Source organism: Candoia aspera, chromosome 3, assembly GCF_035149785.1.
Source record: "Candoia aspera isolate rCanAsp1 chromosome 3, rCanAsp1.hap2, whole genome shotgun sequence".
Lineage (NCBI taxonomy): Eukaryota > Metazoa > Chordata > Lepidosauria > Squamata > Boidae > Candoia > Candoia aspera.
Window position 1 is genome coordinate 47,597,395 of NC_086155.1, and position 19,883 is coordinate 47,617,277.

Sequence of the window (19,883 nt, forward strand, 5' to 3'; positions counted from 1 at the left end):
GATTTGTGTGCCATGCCCTTGATGTGGCCTCTAACCCTAGCTCAAACTAGGTTGGTCAGTCAGTTTTCCTATATTTGGGGGAAAAAACGGTTTTCCTCAATAAATTTATTTGTGGGATTCTACAAGCATTTCCCTGGAGAGTCATTATTCTATTAGGGGAGGCCCAGTGAGATTGTGAGTAATTCCACCTTCCAACTTATTCCAGTTTTACAAGTTATCAGCATCATTTCTATACTCCAGGAGTTAACTGCTATGCTGGTAAGGACATTAAATGCCTCTTATTTTTCATTTCCACTCTCAGTCTCTTTCCTGCCATACATCCAGAAAAAAGAAACACTAGTTAAGATCTTAGCAGTCCTGCAGACAGATCCAAATGGTTTGCTTTTTAAACTGCACTAAAGTGGTTGGATAGCACTTAGAGAGATTCATACAGAAAGCCTCAGTAACTTCCTTATTTAAAACACTGCAAGTGATTCCTATCTTGTTCCCAGCTTCATCCTTTCTGGCTTTGCTGGGTCATTGGAGGACTTGTCCCAGTGCAAGTAATACCTCTGGGTGAAAGGATTCTCTCAGCAATATAGTGAGAAACAACTGAACTCCCTTTTCTTCCTTTTATGATTGCAATTATCACAATCCCTTCACCCAGCTAACCACATTTCCATATGTAAAAACCTGTATGTTACAATAAATTTAACACCCTATCTACTTTAGTACTTAGGATCAGCACCAGTATTTTAAGTTCTCACATATAAGCCATGTGATACATTTTTTATCTGTTTTCCAGCTTCTGGTTCTAGTTCTTCATTTTTTCAAAACAAAAGGCCAGTTTTGTTAACTGTATTAAGAAACCATGTGATAAATGGAAGATGTTTTCTCTATAAAAAACAATAGGAAACTGGGAAATCCTTGTACACCCTAACCATAGCTATCCCCATTCTTTTTATTGGTAATAGGATGAAAGATAATCAGAAATTGTTAGGTATAAATGGTGGTGATTTTCAGCTTCTCTTCAGGCTGTTGATGCTTATAGGTCATATTTTCCCGTGGAGAGTTCTAAGGACAGCTGGTCCATGCTTTTCAGGTCAGGTTGCTCCCAGTATATTCCACAGTTTGACATGATCAACACAATCAAAGGCCTTTCTATAATCTTTTTCCAATAATTTTATTTAGGATTATATTATACAAGTAAAACTTACACAACTACCAAATAGAGAAATACATTTTAAGAAGTTTAAAAATTTTTAAAGTGCAGAAAAAGAAAAAAAGAAAAAGAAAGAGAAACTTCCCCTTCATCCCCAGCAAGTATAATCGACATTAATAACTTATCACAGTCTCTTAAAATATAACCAAACATCTCTTCATTCCATTTCTCACCCCAATTGCTATAAACCCACCTCTAGAACCTCATCTCTGCCTATTAAACAGCAAAAGTCCTGCAAGGGTTATCAAAAATAACATAAATATTACAAATTATATCTATTACCCCCAGTCTGAATCCATCCTTTCCCTTCAAGCAAATCCCCCTGTTTCTTCTCTTCTAATAATCAAAGTTCAGTCCCACTCAAAAAACAATTAAACATTACCAGAAATAACTATCATCATCCAGTCCTGGTCAAAAAACCATTAAACATCCCCCAAGATAACAACCTGTTTTTTTAACCTTGATCGAATAAACTAATTCTGTATTCTTTCTTCTTCCTGCAAACAATCTTTAAAATCCTCAAAGAAAGTTCTAGTATCTGCCTTCTCATACTCTCCTCTTCTCTCAAAATTCTTGTCTTCATCTTTATCAACCCCCTTTGCATTCCCAATGCAGCAACTCCAGCAAATCCCTCTTGTATCCAGTGTGAGAAAATAATCCAAATCACTCATCTGATTTATAATTTGTATTTCATTTTCAATTTTTAAGTCATCACCTTTCATTTGTAAATTCATTATTTTGATCTCCTTCTTGTAAGCTGTAATTTTTAATTCTAACTGTCAGTCAGTTTCAGTTTTATTCAATGGGGTTTGTTCCTCTATAGTAATACCGGCTGATGCTACAGAGGAGTTAAATAGTTGAAAAACTTCCTGTCACCATAAATTAAACGTTTCTTTTAAGGTAGCCATCTGGTGCCCTCTAGTGCCTAATCTTCAAAGTCTTGTTGTCTTTTAGGATGTAAACAAAGTATTTTCCCATGGGAGAGGATCTTTTCAATTAACTTCAAAGTCTTAAATCAAGCCCATCTGAGCCCTTAATATGTATAAAACTTTCTAAAGCCAAAATAATCATCCTTTTGCTGTACATTCTAAACTTTTTTTTTTCAAAAAAGGATTGAAGGAGAATCACCCTGTGATTTCAGTAAAACTTGCCAGTCTGAAGGTTCTCATTCTTTAAAAAAAGCCAAAGGGACAAAAAAACATAAAAGTCCAAAGAGATTAAGACATGAGCCAAACTTAAAATCCCTATAGGCAACATTAGTGGTTATAAGCACGATGGAATCCCACAACTCCCAGCTAATCACAAGCTGACCACAAAAACACAGTTCCTGCTGCCCGCTCACAAAAAAACAGCTATTCAGAGTGCATATGGGTTATCTGATGATCTCTCTTTAACTCCAGAGAGATTACAGCAGCCCAATTCTTGCAGTCAGGTGCCAAATCAGCCATAATGTGTTCCTCTCTTTCAGAGGAATGTCAGTTCACCATTACAGCTCACAGGGAGTGCCACCTTTCTATAATGAAGCCAATATTGACTTCTTTTTTGTATTCTTTGACTTTTTCAATTATCCAGTGTGCACCACCAATAATGTCTTGTGTTCTTTTGCCTTTCTAAAGCTAACTTGAACATTTGGCATCTCCCTTTCCATGTAGAGTTTTAATCTGTGATGGATGATCCTAAGTATTATTTTGCTAGTAATTAAGGTCATTGTACAATAGTTATTGGTCTATTACAAATTAACATTCTGCTCAAATCCAAAGAAAGATATTGGATAAAGCTTCAGATTAATTATTACAGATCAGATAATATTCAAAAAAGTTGCCATTCACAACAGTTAAGTATCCAGAATACTTTCAGACTAATTTCTGCACAGTTCATTCATACTCCCAATAATTGAAACCAGATTTTCTCCCAGTATAATGACTTGTTTTGTAGCACAAGTAATTTTTTTTCAGAACTCAAGAAATTGTGATATTAATTGAATAAAACTAAGCTTTAAATCTGGTAGTTTAAGCCTGTCCTGTTTTAAAAATATGATGTAGTTTATGTGTCATAATTAAACCAAAGTGACCTAGGCTTATAGCTATATAGTTTATATTATGCCAACCTTGGAGATTATATTGTCCTATAACCACTAATTTGAGGGAAAAGTGATGAGGGAGACACTATTCTGATGTATTCCCATCAAATTTTCTATCATTCAGGTCCTAGATCACCCAAAACAGTTTGTACCATGCCAGAACACAATACAGGTAAGTACAATAAGTACTGCTACTGTGAAATTCTTTATCACCTTAGCTAGAACATACTTCAGAGAAGATGCATGAAGTATTGAATAATGGGTTCTATTTAAAATGCTTCTATTTATCCAAGTGGTTTCATTTCTCTCAGTATCTCAAAGCTCACAATCAGACCCAATACAGTATTCTTTTTTCCCCACTACTACTTATTTATTTAATTATTTGTCTGTTTGTTAAATTTTTATCACTGCCCATCTCCCCAAGGAGAGATAACACAGAGATTAAGCAGTCTGACAACAATGGATCTGTAAAACATGAGTGTATAGAAAAGATGAGGAACAACAAAGTAACTGACCAAAATCAGTATGGGGAAGGAAAATTCAATCCAATCCAATTGTACTTAAGCTTTCTTTTTTAGTGAAGGAAATATTTAGAAACTAAACATTTCAGCATTTGCTAGATAAATGTTATTTAATTGAGGAGCTTACATAGTTAGAGATAGCACATGTATTTTTTTTTAATCCATTCAATTGTGTCCAATTCCCAGAGACTGTCGGGACAAGTCCCTACAGTTTTCCGGGCAAGTTTTTTCAGAAGTGGTTTGCCATTGCCTCCTTCCACGGGCTGAGAGAAAGTGACTGGCTGTCCTAACAGTCAGAAATCACGCTGAGACGAGGAGTAGGTCTCTAGTGTTTATTACTGCTACATAAAACAGAATCCTAACAAACTGAAGAAGCGTGGGAAAAACCCAGACAGATAAACCCCAAAAGTTAAGGCGGGTCTGATCTGTGTCTCTTTGAATGGCTGCTTAATTCCTCAGTACTACGCATGCGTTTTCCCCCCTGGATAGAGGCCCCTTCCAGCTCCCCATCAGTACTCATGACACTGGCCCAGGGTTACCCAGCTGTCTTTATGCCTAAGGCAGGACTACAACTCACGGTCTCCTAGTTTCACACCTGATGCCTTAACCACTACACCAAACTGGCTTTCTAGCACATGTATAGTCATGTATATATACTAACAGAGACGACAATCATGAAACAGGCCTGGAGAAAGCAGATTATCTGGACCCTTTTTAGTCAGGCTTTAAGCCCATGTACAGTACTGACATTGTTTGTGCTTATGGATGATCTCTGGCAGGACTGGGATAAATGTGGTACAGTTCTCCTGGTCCTGCTCAATCTCTCAGCAGCTTTCAATATCACTGATCATAGTATCCTTATAAACAACTCCAGAGATTGGGAATGGGGAAACTGTTGCAGTAGTCCTCCTCCTTCATCTGGGGTTGGTTTCAGTAGGTGGGGGAAGGGATCAAGCTTGAGGCCTTTCTTCTGCAGGGTCTCACTGGGCTCAAGGTTCTCCCACTTTTACAGGTAGTCCTCGCTTAACGACCACAATTAGGACTGGAATTTTGGTTGCTAAGCGAAGTGGTCATTAAGCAAATCTGACCCCATTTTACAATCTTTTTTGCAGTGGTCATTAAGTGAATCACCATGGGCATTAAGCAAACCACATGGTTGTTAAGCAAATCACATGGTTCCCCATTGATTTTGCTTGCTAGAAGCTGGCCAGGAACATCAAAAATGGCAATCACGTGACCACAGGCACTGTTATGGTGATAAATGTAAACCGGTTGCCAAGCACCCAAATTGTGATAATGTGACCACGGGGACACCACAACGGTCATAAGCGTGAGGATCGGTTGTAAGTCGATTTTTTCGGCACTGTCATAAGTCCAAACCATCACTGAACAAATGGCTGTTAAGCGAGGACTACCTGTATTTAATATCTTCATGAGGCCATTGGGATCAAGTATCCTCAGTATGGACAGTACCCAGCTTTACATCTTACACCTAGTTGAACAGGTGATGCTGTGGAGGTCTCGTCCCAGTGCCAGGAGGCTTTAAAGGATCTGGAAGGGGAGGAACAGGCTTAGGCAGGTCCAAGTGGCTTTGGATTCAAGGACCTTCTATTTCCAAGGACTATTGTTAGTTCTCAGTGAGGTTGCATGCCTCCAGGTGGAACTCATGTGTAATTTGGGAGTCCTCCTGGACTTTCAGCTCTATGAGCTGGTAGCAGCCGTGGCCAGGATGGCTTTTGTACTGATCCATCTTGTGTACCAAATATGACCTTTCCTGGAAGGAGAGGGGCTTCTCACAAGCACTCATATCTTAATCATCTCTCATTTGAACACTGTAACACAATCTACCTGAGGCTAATATTGAAAACCATTCAGAAGCTAATGGTTAGCTACAGCTAATACAGCTATGGGCACTTCTCGTTTTGCCTACATGAAACCTCTACTTTGTGAGCTGCCCTGGCTATCAGTGGACTTCTAGCTGCAATTCAAGCTGCTAGTTGTCACCCGTACAACTGTTCATGGCTTACGAACAGCCTCTCTCCCATTGTTTCTGCCCAACCAATGACATCCTCTGGGACTTAGGCCTTCACTGTGGTTGCACCTGCCCCACTGAACAACATTGTCCCTTAAGTCCATATGACCCTGACCCTGCTGCTTTCTCAAATCTTTAAATCCCTAGCTCTTGCAAAAGGCCCTGGGGGTTATAATCAATATTTGATTTATGTCTTATGACTGGGACTGAATTTTTTGTTTGCTTCTTCTGATCTGCCACTGGGTATTATTGTTTATTTTTATTATCATCCTGTTGTTTCTAATCCTAAAATATAAACTGCCTAGAGGTGGCTTTGTGATTGAGGCAGAATACAACTTGATTTAATTAATTAAACACAGACCTGTCATTTTACCCTTGTTTTTAAGTACTGTATAGCTGAATAGTTTAGGGTTGAGCATATGCTAGAGAAGATAGTGCTTTATAGATAAGCAGCTCTCTGGTTGGGAATTCAAACCTACCAAACAAATTTGTTCAGGGGCAGGAATTCTGTTGCTCACCTTCTGCCAAGCTGTAGCATTTCTGAACCAGCTGAGCAGCCGTTTTCAACATTCACTGTCCTTTGTATAGAAGGCCTTCAAAATAACGATGCAATAATAAGAAAAATAATTCCGTTGGCCCAGCCAGCCCTTTATTTCCAAAGGCGAGAGCGATTTCTGTTTTTCCTTGTCCAAGAAAGACTGGGGAGTATTCCTCCACCGCCCTCAAAGGTGTGGAGTTACAGTTAGCTGCCAAAGGGGCGAGGGAAGTGTAAACACGGAACTTCTTTATAGCCCGCTTCTTTGCTGGACTGTACTGCTTCTCCCTCCCAGGCGGAGCTGAGCCCCATCGCCGAAAGCACGACTCGGCATTGAGTCCGCCACGAAAGCTATAGGGGCGAGGCTATACTCTAGCCGCCTACCGCTGCCAGGCAAAGGTAGGGTTAGCCATAACCGCGCTGTAAAAAACCGGACGAGCACTAGGTGGCAGTAAAGAACTACAGTAATCGTGCTGCTGCGATCTAGAAGTCGCCCGGATTTCGCAGCCTGCCTGAGCTCCCCACCCCCAACCCCAGGACGCCACACAGCACGCCGCGTGCCTCTCCAGCGTTTCTCTCCCCGCCTTTGCAGATACCGTCTCTCAACACGCGGCAGGAGGTTCCTTACGTCAATACTCTGATGTGGGGCCCGGCCCACTTCTGTTTCCATGGCAAGCGCCGGATGCTAAACAGATCGGCCCCTTCGCGATGGTCCCCAGCTACCGCCAGCTCGCGTGGGAGCTCACAGGTGAGTCGGGCGGGGACTGGCCAGAAGGCGCTCGTGGCGATCCTTTTTGTCCCCGCCGCCGGAGCCCGCGGAGAGGAGCGCTGTGGCTCAGCTGGAATGGGGTGTGGGTCGCCCGAGGCGCTTTCTTCCTCTGCGGAGATATGGTCGCGTGGAAGAAAGGGAAGTCCTGTAATTTTCGCGATCCTGCGAACTTTGTTTTTCGGGATTCCCAAGACTCAGCTGGGGAACACGACATTGGGCCATTCTGACGTGCGGGTGTGGACACGGTTGGATTTCCGAAATTGCCGGACGCGGGATGGGAACTGAGCAGTAAGCACCAATATAAAGTTAGAGCTCTGAGCAGGGCGGTGAGCAGTTGCTTCAGTCAAGCGATTTGGGGTTTTATGAAGGGGTTGCTGCCAATTACATTTAATTTACTGTGTTTTTACTGCTAATTTGAAAGGAAGAGGAAAGCATTTCTGAAATTGTCTGCTTCGGGTTCCAGAATAAATGTAGATAAGCAGTGGTTCTATATAGCCTTCTTTAAAAATAATACTATATAAAGCAGCCTTTCTCAACTTTTTGACCCTGGAGGAACACTTGAACAAATGTCAGGCCTCGGGGAACCCTTGCACATTCAGGCTCAAATATAGGCCAGAAGTTACAAAATTACTATATTCGTTTCATGTGTAGGCATGTATGTATGCATTAACAGTGTTCTTAAACTAAAAATAAAGAATGAAACCTACCTCTTTAATGTGAAGTTGCCTGAATTTGAAATAATTTTTTAAATAAATTGTGACCTCTCGTGGAACCCTGGTTGAGTAACCCTGATCTAAAGGGACTGTTACAATACTAAAGATAACAAAGTTCTTTTGTCCCATCATTTAAGTAATGAAATTAAATGGATATATAACACCTGTCTGCCAAATATGTATTTGCTATAGAGTTTCAAATTCCAGTATCAAATTATGGGACCTTTAACAATATATTTTCTTTCTTGGCAAATAGACACCATTGTTTATCTCAGAATAGATAATTGGGGGGAAAAATCTACTTGACTTTCCAAGATGTAATCAAGAAATTGATCTGAACATCAGGGCTTAATCCTAGAACAAGTGAAGAAATTAGTACAGTACCCTAAACTTCCATGGAGTGCCCCTCTCTCTCATCAGTAAATTACCATAGGAGACAAACTAACATGTTTGTTAGAGTACAGGCTTAAGTCACTGCAGAGAAAGATCATAGAAAGTTGGCCTTGGAATATATGTTGGAGGTTATCTAGTTCAAACCCCATTTACTGTAGGAATCTTCTAACTGTAGCATTCCTGAGAGATGGTTGCCCAGCCTCTGCTAACTATTTTCCAAAAAGGAGAGTCTGCTATCTCCCAGTTGTTGAAGAGCTCCTCATTGTTGAATTTCCAAGGGCAAAAATGCAAAGAATGTAAACAGGCAGTCGCCACCAACAAGTGAGTGTGGTAAACAAAAAGCCAGTTTACACATGTGTATTTAGGAAAACATAGGAAGAAAGGGGCCCAAATCTGAATCCAAGAAGGGTATAATTTTGGGAATAAGTCTGAATGGACAGAGATTGTCAAATGTAATGGCTTTTGTGCATAAGTTACAATAAAGATTCAACCCTGTGTGATGTAAAGTTTCTGGGAAGTTTCAACAAAATTTTGCTTCCCAAGAATAAGACTGACACTTGTACTGTTAGAATTTTTTTTCCTAATATTTTAAAAGAAAACACATTTCTTTTACCAGTCTTCCTGGTCCTTTAAAAATTACCAAATACACACTTAATAACCAAATCTCACTGTAGAGAAAGAGAGAGAGTTCAGTGTCTTTCATTGCCTCCATTATTGCAAAATGACTTGTTTCCAATTTTGTCTCGTCCATGCCAGGTCTTATAGCACATAGCCTCAATTCAGTACAACAAAGGAAAGCAAGACATTTTTTCAAGCTGTCCTTATCCTCTTTATGAGGAAAAGCAGTTGTGCACATCATATAGTTCTATTCCCACCTGAGGCATGGAAGCCAGCTGGGTGATCTTGGGCCAGTCACTACTTCTGAGCCCAACTCACCTCACAGGGTTGTTGTTGTGGGGAAAAGCGGAAGAGAAAGGGGTATTGGGTATGTTCGCTGCCTTGAGTTATTTATAAAAATAATGAGGGCAGGATAAAAATTAAATAAATAAAATAAAATAAATAATATAGCCCCATACTTGTTCCATTATTATGCCAATTTATGCCAGCTGGGTGAACCAGAAGAAACTGCCATGGATGGCAGTGATCACTTAAATGTAGACTCTAGAATCAGTAGTTCTAAAAAGGTAACTTTTAGCATTTAGATTTATCTGGGAACACCTTTAAAATTGTATGCTAATGACAGCAAGTGAGCTGGCTCTAGTTTTCACTTGAAAGGGATCTTTCCATTTCAGAGAGATTTGGAGTGCACATCACAGCACATCTCCCAAGTTGGCTTCAAGATTTTCAACTGTGTCAAGTGTTTCTTTTTTTACCAAAGAAGGAAAATTAATACTTGTACCACTTTGAGGCTAAAATCCTCACCTAAATTCTATATGGTGCACAAGTGACCTAAGAAAGACTCATTAGAGCTAACATAAGTTTTAGGTCTATACAGTAGTTGCTGCCCCTAGGGGGTAGCTAGTGCTCTGCTCAAATTAATGGAGGAAATGCCCAAAACTGAAGTTAGATTTGGAGAGCAATGATTAGGTCATATCTGAAAATCCAGTATTTGCCCACAGCTTTATTGCTTTTGGGTTTTGTAGCCAATTATTTTTCAAACTGGAATTTTTGAAAACAAAAATAGAACAGTAGAACAAAACTGTTCTACTTTTGCAATAAAACAAAAACTAGCATCACATGGGTTACCAACAGCATTTTTAATATTTGGGGGATACGATCAGGTGAAACAAATGTTCTCTCAAAGATTAAATGACACGGAGGATCAGGTTGAGGTGAACAGGTTGTCACTGAAAAATAAAACTTGGGTTGCAAATGGTACTTGAGAAGCTGCAAAAATATTTAAACATTCTTACTTTTCCCAGGCTGAGGAAAGGTTAGGCACAACATCCCTCTGAACTTTTGTGGGGTAGGTATTCTAAAACCTCATTGGCCAAGCACATGCGGATCCAGGGATATAAAAACAGCTTACTGTATACTACTACTGTATATTGTATCTTCTATAAGGATATTTGGAATAGTTATATACCACTGCTGCATCAATACTCTGTAAGAACAGATAATTATTATATGAACCTCCTCTCAGATATGAAATTATCTGTCAACCAGCTAAATTTTGTGTTGCTGAGACAACAGTCGATGCAAGTCTGAATACTGTTACAGGTAGTTCTCACTTACCAACCACAGTTGGGACTGGCAACTCCATCACTAAGCAACGTGATAGTTAAGTGAAATGTCACATGACCATGCCGGACTTAAGACATGAGTTCCAGTTGCAGTCATTAAGCAAATCACTGCAGGTCATTAAGTTCAACATCACATGACCACAACTTGCAACTTCCTGCTGGCTTCTCCATTGACTTTGCTTGTTGGAAGCTGGCTGTGAAGGTCACAAATGATGATCACATGACTGCGGGACACTGCGACCATCGTAAATGTGGCCAGTTGCAAAGTGCCTGAATCACGGTCATGTGACTGCGGGAATGCTGCAATGGCTGCAAGTTTGCGGACCAGTCGTAAACCTAATTTTTCAGTGCCGTTGTAACATCAAACGGTTGCTGAATGAGGCAGTCGGTAAGTGTGGACTGCCTCTACCTTTTAATTAATGTTTTTATGTAATTTCCTGGTGGTTGAATGAAATGAAATTGACTGGCTGACACTATTCTGTGTTTTACTGAAGGGTTAGTCCAGTAGATAAGAGGTGTCACCCTGCCATTTTTGTATCTTAATTTTGTAGCACATTCTAAAGCATAATGTTTTGACTGACATAAACTCTAATTGGGGTTTGCAGGTGTACAGAAGCGAAATTCATTTGGGTCATGTCAGGACAAGAAAATTTTCCCCTTTTTTCATGCACCAGACCGATTAGGTAATGAGTATACACCAATTACAGGTGATCCTGATCGTGGCCCAGGAGCTTATAACCATGCAGAGGTAAGTAGTGCTGACTTTCATTTTTGTTTATTTTCTCCCCAGAGATCTTTAATTTGAAGTAAAGAAAGAACATTTACTCTTTAGATTCTGTTTATTACCTTTTGAGTTGCTTCCAAAGTTTGAATATATTGTAAATAAAAGCAATCTCCCTTGTCTTGGAAAATATTGCAAAAGAGTATAGCTGATTAGAGAATATTTCAAGGACTTGAGAGGCCACAGCTGAACCCCACTCATCTATTATTTTCACAAGATGACCCTGTGCTTGATACTGTCTTCCAGCTCCACCTACTTCACATGATTGCTTCCAGCAAAAATCCGTGGATAGAAGTTCTGTCATTTACACTAACAAATCCTAACATTTTGTGTAGTGAATGTGCAGGCTGCAAACCCCCACCCAATGTTCACTGACAGACATGCAGTTTATGGCCACTGTCTGAGTCTCAGTCCATATTCAAGAGGGGAAAATGTCTTCTGTCACATGGGAAAGAGAGATGTCTTTGGCAAATGGACATAATCAGATGCCTCAACTCATCCCTCTCCTAGATCAGAAAAAGTTTTGTTCTTTTAAAAAGTAGGGAAGAACTCTGGGGAAATGGTGCAGGAAGTTACTGTACTGGGAAAACAGGTAAGGTGTACCATTTCCTCAACAGCTCTGATAAGTGGCTCGAATTATCCCAAGAAGCTGGGGAAAAAATTTGGCAATTGCTTTGAGACAATTCTGTTTAAGAAAAAAATAGGTAATCAAGTTTAGGTGGGTTACTACATTATGTTTTGTTTTGTTTTGTTTTAATGTATTGACCGTCCAACTCCAGTGTTGATTTTTTCGTTGTCTGTGTATTCTAATTAAGTCTTATTCTCTCTTCTTTCTTTGCTCAAGGAGTGCTTTCTCTGGCTGTGCCCAAGATTTATTTTACTTTTTATTAACTTCTTCTGAGCAGAAATCTTAGCTGGAAATAGAGTTCATGCCCCAGCTCATTAATTAAAGCAGACCATATCATCCTATAGTCAGCTGAGAATACTGCAAATTAGGTTTTATAGGTCATTTTATTTATTCTTTTAAATACAGTTTGATTTTGTTCATCTCCTTCAGGTCAGATTTATCTCTTAAAGGATGAGGAAGGGCTGAAACTTCTAGTCACATAGCTCTATGCTATAGAGCTAGCAAGCTGAATATAGAAATGATTTCAGTTAGTATTACTACTATTACTATTTTGAAACCTAAGGACTTTCATTTTGCAGACTCTACTATGCTGCTACACATGGCTTTTTCTGTTATTATAGAGTAGAATAACTTTAGCATTTTTTTTTAATATGTAGAGGAACTGCCTTATATATCACTTGGCTCACAGACCAGAGAGTACTAAAGGTTACACCATGGGAGCAAGAACAACACCACGTTTTGTACTAATAAACAAGGTAAAAACATTTTCAGTGTGTGTGTTCTACAAATTCTAGTCTTACAGATTGCTAAAATAAAGCACATTTTTAAAAACCATTTGTATGTATACTCAAATAACATTATAAATGTATGCTAACATTTTAAGGAGCAGTAGGGTAGTTTACACCAGTTTGGTGTACTAATGGTTAAAGATGCTGGAGATCCAAGTTCTAGTCCTTCCTTAGGCACAAAAACCAGCTGAATGATTTTGGGCTTGTCTCCCTAAATCAGTTCTAGACTGGGAAGCTGAAAACTCGCTGGAAGAAGATATTGGCAAACCACTTCTGAAAATTTTGCCAAGAAAAACTATGGCATGGATCTATCCTTGTAGCATTAGAAGTCCAGATGAACTTGATAGACCATAACAATAATTCCAAAGTAGTTATGTCATGCTCATAAAAGCAGTCATATTGGTATGGTTTTGAATTCAAAGAAATTGGAAGAAACTGTAGCTAAAGGCTATAGGTAATATTTAAAATGATTTTTAAAAATCTGTTGATTAACTCAATATCTCATAGTTGATCAAAATATTTTAAACTGATGAGATATTGTTATCATTGCATGCATTTGTTGTATTTTCATGGTACATTGTGATTTCATCCTCCATTATGCTGAGTTCCTAGGCTTAGGGCCATGAGGTTTTTGTCCGGGGTGCATATTTGCAGCCCGTATATTGTAGCTGTAAAGTAACAAGCATCTCTAACTTTATAATCCTTGTCAAATCCATTAATGTTCATTATTGGTGCTGAAAAAGAGACTGAAAGCCTGTATTGAAGAAGGCGCTGATTCCAGCTTCATAGCTTCTATAATGCTATTATGCTAGTGAATGCCTCTTCAGGTTTATAAATGTACCAGCAAGAAGATCTACAGTAGAACTACTGATGGGTACGAAGTAAAGCATCCTGTGCCCACAAAAGCCAGAGTAAGGGAAGGCAATATAACCCTATACCAGCTACAATTTAAATTTTCTCTAATACTATGCAGAAGTGCATGGCTTGTTCTTTGCATACGTATAGGAATTTCAGGTCCTATACTGTGGATCCCGCTTAAGGAAGGACTTCTTTGTACCCTAAGACTTTCAATTTAAATAGAATGCCAAAATATTTCTACCACCAAACCAGCAATAAAACCCAGAGTGGCTGAGAAGGAAATTTAACCCTTCACAATTCATGTTTCATGCTTCTCTAGAAATAAATAGTAAACATAGATATACTTTACGAGTTGTCACGTTTTCTCCTGTGAAGCTGACAAAATTTGATTTGCTGATACACCTAGTTGTGAAATTGGCTAGAGAAGAGAGATGCTCAAGGCAAATTAATGCTTCTATCCAGGTTTACCCATAAGTAAGTTGAAATGAAATTCTGTAACACTGTGCTGTAGAGAGATAAAATAATTAAAAATAAATTCATCATAATGGAATGCAGTAGCACAGACAATAATTTTAAAAAAACAGTTTTTGTGCATCTTCATTGAGCATATGAAAGTGAAAAGATAAAAGGTTTCTTATGCTTAGGGTTTAAGCAATTAATGCACTGAGCAAACAGACAATAGGAAGAACACAGTTTTTAAAGAACAAAGAACCATCCCAATTCCACTTCCGAAAAGCCCCAGAAAGAAAAGGAGAATCAAGCTTTACTTACTTGTGTGACATTGCCTCAGCCATTTTGCAACATCCATGTTGGGTAATTTCATATGCCCAAAACACCTAACCACATATTAAACATTAAATTATGCTAGTGAGACTCATCAAACTAGAAAGGAATCTCTAATATGGCTGTACAGTATTTTGAATTCATTTAGACAGAGATCCTTCATAATGCACAGAAGCATGAACACACTACCTGTTTGAACTTATTAAAGCATCTGTGTCTTTTTCCAAGATTGCCCAGCTGCATAGCCATTCCCTGGTGTGTTAGAGTAATTGATAATGCATGAAAGTTCACAAAAATATTAAATTGAATTTTAATTACCATTTCTGATTTATTTGCAAAATAGAAGTTATTAATTCTATTCTGATAGGGTTTGACAAAGATAAAGATCAGGACTGTTCACTTAGCTTAGAACTGAAATGTAATTGGAGTGTTTATAGATTTCAAAAGACAAAGTTCTTCGTAATTTCATTATTTATGCTTGTTTTTTTTAGCACGTAACTCCTGCGCCTACAACGTATCAGTCAATATGGATCAAAGAGCAGAAGCACAAGCCTTCACACTTCCCGTTCCACAGCAATATACCCCGGTTTTCAGAGCAGGTTCAGGACAGAGAGCTCTTTCCTGGGTACTATTTTTCATTTCTTGAGTTAAAAACTGTTTATTAGAAATGGAACCTGAAAAGTAGACAGAAGTCCAGTGCTAAGGAGGATGGGCAGGAAAATCCTATTATATTTGGTTTGGGTTTCAGTTTGTTGTTCATTTAAGTCTTGGAAAGGATTTAACTATGCAAAAGCTGGAAATTGTGTGGTTTAGTTTCTCATGGATGCATTGGAGGAACAAGAGGACTTGGGTCCAAAGGACCTTTAGGCATCATTAACATGCTTGAACATATTCTAGCTGGGGCTCCCACCCCTGTCCCAGTACTGCCAGTGGGACTCCTGTACTTGCAGATTTCCTTGGAGGTACTTGGCAAGCTGTGGTAGCATAACTGCCATCATGCTGCTGTGCCACATTCTCCACTTACACTGTTTCTGGTGGCTCTTCAGCTAGTCTTTTAACAAATGTTAGTAACTCTCCCAAAGTTTGCTATGTTGAAACTGAAAACAGATATATCTTGACAGTGACTGTATGCAAAAATTGCCCCAATGCAGCAGCAGAATTACTACTGTACAAGCCATGTGGGATTTTTCATTTGAAAACAGCGTGGGGGGAAAATCAACAGAACCCAAATATAAATATTTTTTTGCTAATCTGTTTATAATGAGGCATACTTTTTGCATTAAATTAAGAAGTCATTTCAATTGTAAATTATTGGCAGAGACTGCTTTTCTGTTAATTGATTGCTTAATAGAGTAAGTCATTCTAGGAGCCTTTCTGTCTAAAAAGTTAAATAAAAATGCTTCAAATAAGACACTCTTTTTCATCATGAAGTTTTAAACTTTTACCCCCATTCCCACTATAATCTTATTTCTTTAATGTTTATTGCTATAAAAAGAAAAGAAAAGACAAATGAAGTACTACAGCAAAATTTTTATTTTTTTTAATTTATATAACTTATCCAAGCTATTTTGAATGGAAGCTTATAGCAATTTTTTTCACAATTTACCCAGTCCAGCACAACTATGAAAGAAAGAACACAATATGCAATGATATATTTATTTTAATTTATATAGTATATAGCATTAAAACTGCAGTATATAAGAGAAAGTGATATATGTATTGAAGGACTTATTTGTTTGTTTGTTTATATTTCAAATTTAGTCACCTCCCATCTCACTTAAAGAGCGACTCTGGGCAGTTTACAATAAAGACTTCTCTGTTCTGTCTTTTCAGACCTGGAACTTACAACCCATACAAGATGCCACACAGGCATGTCACCTGGCCAGGGAAGTTTGGTCCCCCAGACTGGTCTTTAGTACCAATGCCACAGAAAAGAACTTTCAGAGCTGAGGTGTGAAATTTTGGGTTAAGAATGTTACATTTTGGAATGACAGAAATGCTAATTTCTTGAAATAGACTAATGCTATCCTTTGAGCAACTGCTTACAAAAAACAACAGTGGTAGCCTATAACTACTAAGTTGTTTGTTGGGGGTAAGATGTTCTGGGTATTATACAGCAATTACTTTCTTCATTTCTTGTTTTAACATTTAAAGGCTATAATGGCTTGGCATCAGATTATTTGAAGGTCTGTTGACATAAGTCCTAAGTTTGGTTATAGATGCCCTGTTCTCAAGTCTGCCTTACAAACCCAACAGGTTGGTGGATACCAAACGAGGGCCATAATGGCCCCACGTCTTTTGTGAACTTCCTCTTTCCCCCCCAAAAATGTTTGGCCTACTCACTTCAGACAGGATCTTAAAATGGTTCTGTTTACAGGCCTTTATGTGATTTTGTTGTTGTTTGATACATTCTTGTCCTACAACCCAGCATGGTTAAGATTAAATAGAAGAAAATGCTTATTCTAGGCCTCTGCCTTCTATGTTTGAACCATAACAAATAGGTTTATGCTGGGGAAGGGAATATAGAGATTCTGCCAACTGTGCTGCTCCCTGGGTAGGATCTATGGATACAGCAATTTCTCACCAACAGCGAGAAAGGAGAGGGAGAAGAGGGGATGGAAGGGTCAAGTTTCTATACTGTGCAGCATAGTCATGATCCTGACTGACACTTCTCTAACTGATATGGAAATTAAATACCTCTTTTGGTGAGGAGCGGGGTGCCTTTGAAACAGACTTGACTTCTGCAACTTCATGGACAGATCCATGAAGTTTTCTTGGCAACACTGCAGAAGTGGTTTGTCATTACCTTCTTCTAAGATATTTTTCAACTCTCCAATCTAGGGCTGAAAGATAGTGAGTGGCCCGAAGCCACACAGCTGGCTTCCATGCCTAATGGAGAACTAGGACTCAGGTGTCCCAGTTCCCAGTCCAGCACATTATCACTACACCTTGCTAGCTCTGGTACATACTGTAAATTACAGTAATATAAATCTTTGTCATTTAGCTCATAATTTCTTTATGGCAGTTATCTTTTAAAAGCTAATAATCACTCCTTTCTGTCCCTGTAGAATTTCTTTGCTTGAAGTAGTTTGTGGTGATAGGTTTGCTTTCTCTTGCACAGTTAGGAGGAAGCACTTAGCCAACCTAGAAAGCTAAACAAGGCACAGTCTTGATTACTACTTGGATAGGAGACATTCCCAGCCTAGACAAGGAAGCTGAAAAAATATTCCACAAGAAAATGACAAACTATATCCATATATGCCAAGCAAACTGCCCTCCAAGTTAATTGATACTTTTTCATTATTTGTACAGTAATTGTCATCATATATTTAATATTTTTTCTTTGGGTTTATTTCAGTTGCTTACAGATAAAGAATTCAAGAAACATCGGAACCTGGTGGCCTATCTGAGCATATACTATAGTGATTAATTTTTCTGGCTGAAGTTATTTCCTCTCCTGTATGCTTAGACCACTTATTTACTTTTTTATCCTTAGAAGTAGAGCATCTTTAATTCATTTGTTACTTGGATTCAGTAACCAGACTATTCATAAATGGTGACTGAGTTAGCCCTTTAGATGTTTCTATTTTACTAATGCTCTCCACTGATTCAATATAAAATATTAGCTATCTGGAAGTTGCTTCAGATGAGGGGGTTTGGACTAGGCCAACAACCACATCTGTTAGATGTTTATGGTTTTGAATAATTCGGCTAGAGAAATGCTTAAGAGAAATTGAGATTTTCAAAGTGTCATTTCTGTTGGTATGCCAGTTTGAGAGTTAAGATCACAATGCTCACAAAAGGCATGCCAAATTGGAGAAATTATTACTGGAGCAAGCACGTACTGGTGAAAACCTGGAATTGAAAATATTTTGCCCTGCTGTTCCACTGCACTGGCCAGTATTACTTGCAACACAAAGGGTATTAGAAGTACGTGCCATATGATCTGATATGGTCATGTATCATATGATACTACTTGCACTGCATATCCTGCACATGGGAGTGGAAATTTCATGGAATATATGTGCAGTGACATTTTTAGAGGTTTATTTTAGCTATCTGCTGCAGAAAAGATCGAAGCTTGATTCACACTGAACAAGAAACAGATTTCCCACTCATATTCCATACTTTCTCATCTTTTATGTATTGGTATGCATTTCAGTAACATTCAAATTTGGATTTAAAACAAGCCAAGGTTTTTGGCCATTCTTAATAACAATGATTTAGTAAGTTAAATCACAGCATCATAAATTCTGGCCTTAAACTTGATAGTTTAAGCTTCCTAAACTTGATAGTAGAAGCTTTCCGTTTTTTTTCTGTCACAAAATGGGAAGTGAGGAAAGACTTCCATGGCATATTCTTGTAGGAGAAAACCATGCTTTTCATCTTTGCTATGTCTGAACTGAGCTATAGCTATTATATTTAGGAACTAGATTTGTACCTTTTATATACATTATACTCCTAGCAGATGAAGAGTTATGGGCTGTACAATCTTTTTCCTTCTGTGCTCTGCATTATGGGAGAAAACACATGGGTAATAGAAAACATGTTACAATTTCTATTCAGTTTTGTTAGTCTACTAAACCAGTCTAGTAGGCAATTTCTGCTCTTGATGTCTTCTATGCAGCATGATGCTTAAATACTTTTCTGCTCACCACTCTTTAAAATGTTTTAAAGTTCCCTTTATATACTCTTGATTTCTCCAAAAAACTGGATTTCACTTAGAAGTTTCATAGAGAGTCTTATGATTCCAATGGAATCCTTTGTATATCCTGTAAACTAGTGGATTTAAACTAGAAGGTACATAGAAGCACTTATAACAAAATGGAATGAATTTATAGGTTGGCAAGCAGAACCTTCAGTTTCAATCTTGCAGTAGTGTTCCCCATCCTACTGTCTTTTAGATGTTGATTATGTAACTCCCATAACTCCTGCCCATTCACCAAACTGTCTGGCATGAGGAGAGTTTTGGCCCAAACTATGAAAAAAACACTGGGGAAAACATATTTACAGCATAAATCCTGCATGTCTCCATCCAGTCACCCACTTATTAAAGTAACTGGTAACTTACTGTTAAAAACTAAACATCTGTCTTTATATTACTGCAGTGAAATAAACTTAGAAACTGATTCTGAGTCATTTATTTGTTAATGTTTCTTTTTCAGAGAAAGATATCACTTGAACAGGAAGAATTTAAGACTGTTAATCTTCCACTTAATGTTGTTCTATCCTTTCAACTTGTGTAATAGTAGCCTGCACCACGTTTAATTTTTGCTGATATTATCATAAGATTCAGATAATACATTTTATATTAGAAGTGGTCATAGGAAGGTATCACCACATTTTTCCCCAACAGTACATCTTCATAAGTAATTTTTGAGTTTGAGTATTAAAATATGTAACTGCTTATTTAGTTACCAAAATCATTCTCTGTTATATTATAAGAAGTATTTATAATCAGGAAATAGTCCAAAGATGTTATATGCTGATGGGGATGAGCTAGGCTCTCTGTTCTTCTTGCTGAGGCCTGTGGAACAAGTAAAAAAAATGAATTGGAA

At 38.3% G+C, this 19,883-nt stretch overlaps 1 protein-coding gene across 1 annotated transcript; it reads left to right on the forward strand.

The window, feature by feature from the left end:
* Positions 1–6,947: 6,947 nt before the first annotated feature.
* On the forward strand, positions 6,948–19,456 carry CIMAP3 (ciliary microtubule associated protein 3). Its single transcript, XM_063297567.1, has 6 exons — positions 6,948–7,117; positions 11,093–11,235; positions 12,553–12,651; positions 14,817–14,950; positions 16,159–16,276; positions 17,684–19,456. Exons 1-6 carry the CDS (start codon positions 7,078–7,080, stop codon positions 17,753–17,755), a joined length of 606 nt encoding a protein of 201 aa, XP_063153637.1. The 5' UTR covers positions 6,948–7,077; the 3' UTR covers positions 17,756–19,456.
* The last annotated feature ends 427 nt before the right edge of the window (positions 19,457–19,883 follow it).